The following is a 10,205-nucleotide window of genomic DNA, read 5'->3' on the forward strand; positions in this document are numbered from 1 at the left end:
ATGTTCAAAGTTTCTACGGCTAAGATTGAGATAATTCGACGCATGAGGATGAATCAATTATCCGTCGGGTTATAAAATAATCCAGAAAAGTAATTGATTTTTATTAACAAATGATATTCCAACGGATGATCAAATTCGATGGATAATGATCATCCGTCGGGATGTAAATTTTGACTTAGCCAAAATTTTGTCCAAAACAGAAAAATCAATTAAGTTTCCGGCTGCATTATAACTTACAAAAGTATCTGAAATAATTCAAGAATAATTAAGCATACCTAACTCACTTACCAACCTTGAAAAAGTGGATTCATCCAGTGGCTTGGTAAAGATATCTGCAAGCTGCTTTTCACTTGGAACAAAATAAAGTTCCACAGTACCATTCATCACATGTTCCCTAAAGAAGTGGTACTTGATGTCTATGTGCTTTGTTCTAGAATGTTGTACTGGATTTTCAGTGATGGCAATTGCACTTGTGTTATTACAGAAAATGGGAATTCTATCCACTTGTAGACCATAGTCCAACAATTGGTTTTTCATCCACAAAATCTGTGCACAACAACTTCCAGCAGCAATATATTCAGCTTCTGTTGTAAAGGTAAAAACTGAATTTTGCTTTTTACCAAACCAGGACACAAGTTTGTTTCCTAGAAATTGACAGGTTCCTGTTGTACTTTTTCTTTCTATTTTACAACCTGCAAAATCTGCATCTAAATAACCAGTTAGATCAAAACCAGAATCTCTACGGTACCAAATGCCAAGTTTTGGTGTTCCCTTGAGATATCTGAAAATTCTCTTAATAGCTACTAAGTGAGATTCACTAGGATCAGCCTGAAATCTAGCATAAAGACAAGTAGAAAACATTAAATCTGGCCTACTAGCTGTTAACAACAGAAGTGAGCCAACCATACCCCTATAGCTTGAAATATCCACAGATTTTTCAGTAGTGTTTAATTCAAGCTTAGTTGCAGTGGCCATGGGAGTTTTTGCAGATGTGCAATCCATTAGATCAAACTTCTTTAAAAGATAATGAATATATTTAGTTTGACTAATGAATATTCCATCACTAACTTGTTTAACTTGTAAACCAAGAAAGTAAGTTAGTCATCCCATCATGCTCATTTCATACTTATTTTGCATCAATTTGGAAAACTTTTTGCAAAGTTTTTCATCTGTAGAGCCAAATATAATATCATCTACATAGATTTGAACAAGTATACTGTCACACCCCAAATTTAACAAAAGAAACTATATGAATAATCACAATACTTATCAAAAGGAAATAAATACATCTGAATCCAAGATCTTACAGTTTAGGGTTTGAAATAGCCCAACACTATTAACTATTACGACCTGATTTCAATATTGAGTCCTCATACAAACTATCACTATACTACTTGAGCTCGAACATACGAATCGGCATCACAAGTCTAACGGGTGGTCTGCTTGAATCTAACCATATCTGCTAGCTTAAAAATATCAGGGTGAAAGCAAGTAGTGAGCTAAATGCTCAACAAGTGCTATATAACAAGAATGAAAGAATAACCATGGAAATGAAAGATCCAATAATATAGTAACAAAAGATAAACTTTCAGGGTGATGGCATCATTTATTTGTAACAAATAATTAAAAACCATTTCTTTATCAAAAACCATTTTATGACGCTACGGATTACAGCCGGTGATCAGCCGCGAAGTAATCCCGAACCTCGCTGGGTTCTAGAACATTAATGGGATCCCTAGGAAACTTTAAGCCTATAAATTAAGAGCGGAAAGGACTTGTGTCTCAGTCCAGATCCACTATTTAAAGAAAACATTCATCCCCCTTTGGGACTGAAAATCCACTTTTAACTTTTCATTTTAAAAAAACTGATGCCAAATGACGGTTAAATTCTAAATAGTGAACATCTTTATCAGGGGTTTTAGATCAACTTCGAAGCACATGGAATAGGTTCAATCAATTTTAAGGCCATGATCAACTAAACTGATATCTTATCAATGGGTATTGCAAAGTTTCTATTCTCAAGGAATCTGATCACTAAACATAAGGGTATTAACCAAATAATCAGTGTTACACTGAGTTCATGATATTAACTCAGGTGCAAGAACTAAAGTTGTTAGTTGTAACTACATAGGGTTAGCTTGAGATAGATCAGCAATTTAATGTTTAAAGAGATTACAATATTTAAACAAGATTTTTAAGGACTTGGCAATGAAGTTTAACAGAGTTATTGAAAAAAAAAGCTGGGTCAAACTAGGTTCAATGTAGTGGTTCCAGATAAGACATAGGTATTAAAAAATAAAGGAGGTAAACATCAATTCAAAGTATAACAGGGTATCATGGTTTAGGGGTAAAAATAAAATTATCAAGCAATCATGAACAACGATAAAGAAATAACTGGCTTTTAGGTGTCAAGATAAGGTTACTGAGTATAACTTATACAGGGTTCAACATCACAATTACTTTGGTATAGTAGCATGGTATGAGTTTTGAGTTACTTTCATAACAATCTTCAAGTAAAGTTTCTGATGTTGTTGAGTCAGGTGGACTGTCTATTAGGACAAGATCTGTAGAATCTGGGCTACAGTTGGGTCTGTGGGACCTGGATTCACATTCTGGTTATTGCTGCTTTGGGTATGGTTGTTGTTATTGTTGTTGGTTTCTTCATTTTGGTTGGTAGCACGGGTGTTTCTTCTGGGAGGCATATTCAGTAAAGAATCAAATAACTTATTTAGCCTTTAAATCAAATTCTTTTTATGAAAAGATTTTGTAAAACAAAAACATCTCTTTTTGAAAACATTTTCAATCATTGAACTAAGTAAATTGCATACTTCTTTACAGAATGTAGATAATTAAGGGAAAAAGGGTACATGTTATCACAAAAGTTCATATCTGATGCAGTAAGATAAAACAGGTATAGTAATGACAATGCGGGAAAATGGAAAGACATTAGTCTATATCAAAGTTTCGTGGTACAAGCACGAAACATTTTATTGAAGGAAAAGGTACAACAGGCCTATCCATTAGTCAGCAAGTCTTGTTTATTTATATTCCCACCAAAAGTCTGATTTTACATATCCCACATTATTATATCAGCTGTCCCATCATCTCCGTTGTCTAGTTTCAAGTACTCTCCGAGTCACCTGAATCTCAATTCGAAGTTCCTTCACAATTCTGTCGACCATTATAGTCCTAATAATGTGTTGAAATCCCCGGATATGTGCCAACAGGGCTTCTCGTTCCAAAAGAATGGCCTCATACAAAAGATGACTAAAGAAATTCGTTATCATAGAATACCAAATGAAATTTCAAAATCAAGGAAATTGAATGAGAAGGAATAGTGAAGAAGACATAGGTTTGACTGAGAACAACCATACAAGTACATAAGATGGCCAGTCTTAGTACCGCATAGTTCACAACACATATTTCGGTGGCGTCCCACCAGACCCTTTTGTCACACAGACAAATAGTCAACGCATATACATTGTTTGCCCCAATCGTCCAATAGAATCACCGAGAAAAGAAACAATGTTTAGATAGAATAATTCACAAGTAGAGAAGGAGATAATCTGATTTATAATGAGATCAACAAAATCCTAAGACATACCCATAGCCGAATGTCCAATAGAGTCGGAATCAACAGGTGGAAGTCCTTGAATAGGTAATCTCACACTTGGAGGTAGAATAGTTCGCATTGGTGCATTCGTCGCAACAGGTATTATGGCTGACACCGGCGGATGAGCAGGACGTGGATCAGATGACAGCCCTCTGATGAAAGGCTCTGAGTAATCAGATGATATCGAAATAAAGGAATTTTCCATCGCTTCTATCCGCAAATCACGTTGCTAAATAAGAATCTCGAATCTCGGCACGAATCATACTAAAACCTACTATTTAGTCGTATTCAACTTCTTGACGTTCTATTTCTTTATTTCTTAATACTAATCTTAACCCTCTACCCCCTTCCCGACAATCTAGGCTTGTGGTAGTGACTTTAAACCGTAGCTCTGATACCAAACCTGAAGGTTTTTAGCACATAAATGCAATGAAAAACGTAAATTTAAATCTTAAAAATCGAAACCCTCCGCAGGATCCGTGCGAAAATAATATTTAATTTGAAGTTCAGTATGTTTACCTGAAAAAGCTTTACGTTACTGAAAAGTTGGAGGTCTTGAATGATCACCACGTAGCCCGTCGCTGGAACGGTCTACGCCTTGAAGGTTACCACACGAATGATCGCCTGAAGGATGGGTGTGTACTAGCACGTTCTTGAGGCCGCCTTCTTGCTCTCTCTATCTGTCTTCAAGCTGCTAGGGTTTATGTTTTATCAAATAAAACGTCTAACCCTAATTCTATTAGAAAAAGATATTATATAGGTAAGAGTTAATGAGCCTCCAACCCTAAACTGAATTTTAGAGTTATTATTATTATTAAATTTGAAATTCTAATTATTGTATTATTAAGTCTCACTTAATCATCCAATAACTTAATTTCAGATTTAATATTAAATTTGAATTTCCTATTTATTTAATTAATTAAGTCACACTTAATTAATAACAAATAATTCAAATTACTTACATTTAATTTAAATCCGAATTTAAATTAAATAATCCTTCAATCATTCTTTGTGCGAACCTTTAGGTTATTATTACGTTGGCAATAATTTTAAATCTAATTTAAAATAATAAACAATGAGCGACATCTAGTAATACATCATTGTTACCCAAGTAATAATAATTAAATCGGTGATCCATTAAACCTTTCGTGAATAATGTACAATGTAATATAATCCCTTTAGCCTTATATTATAGTTCAAACTCGAGGAATGCATTGTGTCATCCTCTGTTAACGTTCAATCCGTCTTTCCTTGAGCAATGAGTAAACTATTAAACAAACCAGTATTTGAGCACGACCATGCATTTTATAGTCTTACTCAATCAAGAGGCCAATAATATCACTCATTCAATAAAGGAGGGTTAAATCTCATCCAGATCATTCATATTTCTCATACGATTCATAATGTACCACTACGCCATAAGTGGGCTAATGTAATGCAAGTGTTACAAGAAGAGTTACATTAGTTAATTTTTTTTTTGTCCTATTGTAACACCTCTCAATTAGTGTTACAATAGTTACTCTTAGTTACTCTTAGTTACTCTTAGTGCCGGTGTTGCACGACATGGTGTTACATTAGTTACTCTTTTATTTTTTGAAAGTACTAAAGCGAATATTTTATCAAAAACTATAATTAAAATTATATTTTAGATTATTCATGACTCTAAAATTTAGCATGTAATAAAATAAAAAAAATTAGAACTTAATGTAAATTAACACATAAGATATTTTTTCAATTTTACATTTATTAAATAATTAGTATTAAAAATTTAAAACTTAATGTAAATTAGTTTATAACTTAAAAGTGAATATTTTATCAAAACTATAATTAAAATTATTCTAGATTATTCATGACTCTAAAATTTAGCTTGTAATAAAATAAAAAATTAGAACTTAATGTAAATTAATATATAAGATATATTTCAATTTTACATTTATTAAGTAACTAGTTTTAATAAATTAAATAAAAAACAAAAATTAAAAATTAAAAGACTAGAAAATAGACATTAGTACTAGTGAAACTTTGGGCGGTATATTTTCCTAGTTAACGAAAACACGCATTACTAAATTCTCTTGTCTCTTTCACAACATCATCTTTTTGAAAAATTCTCTCTCACAACATACCATCTCAAGAACACATGTTAATTAAAATGAAGAACAAATCGAAGACTTATTAATTGAAAACACGTGTTTATGGCTTCAATTTAAAAGCCTCTTTATCGGGTAGTTTATGGTTCAGCCATAAACCTAGATCCCCAATATATCCTCTTATTCACAAATTCAATTGAAAATTTAAAAATATCTTGAAATGGGCACATAACGAAAGCGAAAAGTGAGCTTGTTCGGCATGGTGAACTTCGATACGGTGGATATGAAAGACTGGTCGTCGATACTTTGATTTAGTCTTCTCGGATTTTGTTATTGGTCAAGGTCTCTCTCCCCCCCTCTCTCCCCCCTCTCTCCCTCTCTCTCCCCCTCTCTCCCTCTCTCTCCCTCTCTCCCTCTCTCCCTCTCTCTCCCCCTCTCTCCCTCTCTCTCTCTCCCTCTCTCCCCCCTCTCTCTCCCTCTCCCCCTCCCTCTCCCTCTTTCTCTCCATCTCTCCCTCCCTCTCTCTCTATATTTATTTACGGTTCACATGTGGCTAATTTGGTTTTAGAACTTATAAATGTGTTACCTACGTTGCTGATTTTGGTTGAATTCAGAGTATAAGGATGAAACTTATCAAATTCCAAGCAATTCAAGTGTGATAATTAGAAGAGTTCCAGCCAGATTAGTTCCTGCAGCTCTGTAAAGGTAATTGTCCGCTTCCTTTTATTGCCTTCATTTTGGTGCTTAATTGTTTACATTCCGACAAGAGGAATATTGGGAAATTGGGGAGAAGTTGTTATATTTAGAACATAAAGGGTACTTAATGACCTGGTGTAGATATATCTTCAAGATTCTGGGATGTACTCTTTTTTAGCCTTGAGGTGATTACTAAATTTTTGCTCAATTTGTTTTCTGATATTGAACATATATATTTATTGTACAGTCTATATTCGTGTTTGTGTAGAGTGGGGCATTAATATTTTGTGTAGTCATGCATTCTCAACTTTGTTGTATGAATGTGGCGTGTTAATAAAATGAAGTCCAGATTGTAGAATTTGTGAGTCCAGAAAAAGATGTTGATGGACTGCATCCACTTAACATAGGAATGCTTGCTATGGGAAGAGATCCTCTTTTTATCCCTTGTGCTCCCAAAGCTTGCATCGAGTTATTACTCAGACAGGGTACTGAAATTGCTAGTTCTGGAGTTGTAGTATTAGGGAAAAGCAAGATCTCAGGGTTGCCGATTTCCTTATTATTGCAAGTAAGACTTTTTCTGTTTATTCTAATTTTTTAATTACAGATATCATTCATTTGCTAGTAAGTTTATAATAATGTATTAATTATGAACAGAGTCACCTCGCAACTGTTAGCACATTGCATACATGTAGTGATAACCTGGAGATTGTAACTCGCCAGGCTGACATTATAGTATCAGATGTAGGAATTCCTGATATGGTTCGAGGTCATTGGCTGAAACCTGAAGCAGTTGTCATTGACATGGGGGCCAAGCAAGTCGAAGTAAGTATTTTCTCTATTATATTAATTTAAAATTCAAATGTTATGCATGTCTCATCTAGTCATTCACTTCCTTGAAATTGGCATCTTCCTGCAACTGCAAACATCTATATCATGTACATTGGTCCATCACGGATGAGACATGAGAGGTTGGCATTTGGTTAATATATCTGTTGTTAATATTAATCAAAAACTTTGTTGTATGAATGTGGCGTGTTAGTAAAATTAAGTCTATTAGATGAGATATATATCCATTTATTGATTTTGAATTTACCAAGCACGATGCTGTCATACTATCTCGTAATCTCCCATTCTTGAACACATCAAATTCTGTTATATGTGCTCATGAGTGAGTGGGGTGTGAATTGCTCTAAACACTCTCCAATTTTTATTAGAAAATTTATTAAACTAATAAATTAAGAAGGCAACAGAACAAACACTATATGGAGTGGAAGATATTATGGAAAAAGTGAAGTTTATCTTAAATACCTGGTAAAAGCTCTTCAGATATTGGTTCAGATACTCATGGAGCCATTTCCACACGTAAATAGTTGATTGCATTGGCTGGCTCTGCTTTCCCATGACATATAATATTATTTCAAGAGAATTAAGATCTTTTATGTCAGATTCGTAGTATACATGTTTAAGGACACTATAGACCCAACATGTTTATTATACAGAGCGAACTAGTTATCACTTAAATCATGTAAATATTATTAACTTTCTTTGTATGATGTAAGATATCCTGCTTGTTTAATATTATTTCTTTGGCATTCTTACATATGTTTGTATTATTAGAAAGGTACTTGTACATTGTGCATTTAATTTAACGACGGTTAGTTTTGAAAATGTGATAATGGTTATGCTAAATATAAAAAAACCTCTAACCACTGCTTGTTAAACAACCTCTAGTATGCCTTAAGATTGTTCCTGAATTAAATATCTGATTTTTTTTTTATTTTATTTTTTGTATGTTAAAGTATTAAGAATTGTAGAGAAAGTAGAGAAACAAGTAGAAATAGCATAATAAAGATATAAACCAGAGAGATTAGGGAAGGAAGAATCAGAGAGATATAATGTAGAGATAAAAGATAGATCAGTGATATAGCAAAACAATTCTTAACTACCCAGTGCTTGTGTACCACCCTCTATCTAGGTATATATTAATAGATATTAAAATTTTTTAATATCACTGATCACATTATATAATCATTTAATTAAAAATACACCGATATTAAATAAGGAGATAATATGATAAACAACTTATTTAATTATTACATGAGAATATGTAAATTTTATATTAGTTTAAATATGTATATACTTTTGGATTTATGGAATAACTTGGTTCAAGTATAAGAATTACAATGTGCTTATAGTGTACTCTTTTCTTTAAAAAGATAGAATTAATTATTAGTAAAATTTGAAGTGTCTGACAAAATTTTAGCAATATTAAAAATATTATATTGTATTATGTTTTATTTAAGCTAGTATCTTGCTGGATTATAATATTCATTTAACATCTTGAAAAATCTTTTGAAATTTTAGGATATCCATTTCAAAATTTGAAAAATATTGGTATTAAGAAATAAAGATTATGCTCAATTTTATTAAAAATGAATGTTTGGATGTTTCTTTTTATCATCTAAATAATGCTAAAATTTTAACATAAACCCAGTAGTTGAATTTTCAGTTTGGATGTTTCTTTTCTAGTTTTTGTTTCCTTTTTCTTTCTCTATCCATCAACGTTTAATTTGTTAGAGGTAGCAGCAGTTGACAGGCCCAAAATGCATCTTTGGGAAAGTGGGATCATGAGAATTACTAGGCACCCGCAGGTGATAATGTCCACTATTTACATATGTTATTATTTCTTTCATTTTTTAAATACTAAGAACTCTTTTCTGTATCTTTTAACTGATAGAGTTTGAGTTTATGCAGAGTACATTTCAGATAAATAATGCTTCAGTATGTATGTAATAATGCAATGACATGCTTATATAAATTCTGTTCCTGTTCAGATGGTTGGGCAGGTGATGTGGTGTCTTACTCACACAATATGGATTAGGAACTCCATAGCAGTGGCAGCTTTTGTTGGTCTAATAGGTCATAATCTGTTCGGTGTTTGAAATGGTGACAGAAGGCTGGCCATTCGATACGGTGAAGATTTCGAGCTTGTCAAAAGCCGAACAAGCGTAATACCTTTCGCAGCAATTCTCGAGGATCGTCATAAGTTACCCAAAGATTACTACAACGGAATTTATTATGAATTCCTAATAAATTCCCTCTGTATAACTGGCAAGCTTATGGTATCATTGTATCTACAGACTACTACTCATAAAGTATTTTTTTATACCAGTTTGTACTCAAAAAATATTCTCGAGGTCGTCCGAAGTTGAAGTTGGCGTAATTTAGATATAATGTAGTAGTATAATATGGAGTTGAGACTGTTTAGTAGTATGGTTTGGAGATTAAGACTCTTATTTATGGCAATTTTGATGTTTTGTTGTTAATGGGATTGTTTTTTAAACTGAGCATATATTTTAAAAATTTTAAAATAATATGTTACATTTGCCTCTATTCTACGGTAATATATGTTTATATACAATGTTACATTAGATATGCTACTGTTGCTTTATTACAAAAAAATTGTGTTATAATAGATAAAACAGACTATTACAATAGGATATAGAGGGGCCCACTTTCGCAATCTTGACTGAGCCTAATGTATCACTCATTTTGTGTTACATTTGGGAATTACAGTATCACATTAGTTGCCTATTGTAACGTTTTCTTCTCTGTTACAGTAGATCAGTGAAGTGTTACATTAGAGTGTCTATTGTAATGCTCGGATATGTAACGCCCATTGGTGTTACAATAGACATAATGTAACGTTTTTTGGGCCTATTGTAACACCATTTAGGCATTACAATAGCCCACTTATGGAGTAGTGTACCTAATGTCCACTTTTATTATTACCCGATCAAGGATAACTT

General features: G+C 32.9%; 1 protein-coding gene across 7 annotated transcripts; it reads left to right on the plus strand.

Moving 5' to 3' along the window:
* Window positions 1–5,697: 5,697 nt before the first annotated feature.
* LOC141667108 (bifunctional protein FolD 1, mitochondrial-like) lies at window positions 5,698–9,722 on the plus strand. 7 transcript variants are annotated; one of them, XR_012552509.1, is made up of 6 exons: window positions 5,698–6,042; window positions 6,315–6,405; window positions 6,746–6,961; window positions 7,051–7,218; window positions 8,980–9,047; window positions 9,231–9,722. XR_012552509.1 is itself a non-coding variant. In XM_074473469.1 (6 exons), the coding sequence occupies exons 3-6, from the start codon at window positions 6,806–6,808 to the stop codon at window positions 9,336–9,338; spliced, it is 504 nt and encodes a 167-aa protein (XP_074329570.1). In that variant the 5' UTR covers window positions 5,703–6,042; window positions 6,315–6,405; window positions 6,746–6,805; the 3' UTR covers window positions 9,339–9,722. The 7 variants fall into 7 exon arrangements, 4 of the variants coding, with proteins under 4 accessions (XP_074329570.1, XP_074329571.1, XP_074329573.1 ...); XR_012552510.1 differs by having other exon boundaries at window positions 8,986–9,047; XR_012552508.1 differs by having other exon boundaries at window positions 5,700–6,042; window positions 8,983–9,047.
* Window positions 9,723–10,205: the final 483 nt, after the last annotated feature.

Source organism: Apium graveolens, chromosome 6, assembly GCF_009905375.1.
Source record: "Apium graveolens cultivar Ventura chromosome 6, ASM990537v1, whole genome shotgun sequence".
Classification (NCBI taxonomy): domain Eukaryota; kingdom Viridiplantae; phylum Streptophyta; class Magnoliopsida; order Apiales; family Apiaceae; genus Apium; species Apium graveolens.

What these genes read in the sequence shown, in the direction of transcription:
- LOC141667108 (XM_074473469.1), top strand. Translation starts at nt 6,806, where the DNA reads ATGCTTGCTATGGGAAGAGATCCTCTTTTTATCCCTTGTGCTCCCAAA. An exon ending in CGATTTCCTTATTATTGCAA is followed by an intron (nt 6,962 to 7,050) that starts GTAAGACTTTTT and finishes AATTATGAACAG; the next exon opens with AGTCACCTCGCAACTGTTAG. An exon ending in GAATTACTAGGCACCCGCAG is followed by an intron (nt 9,048 to 9,230) that starts GTGATAATGTCC and finishes GTTCCTGTTCAG; the next exon opens with ATGGTTGGGCAGGTGATGTG.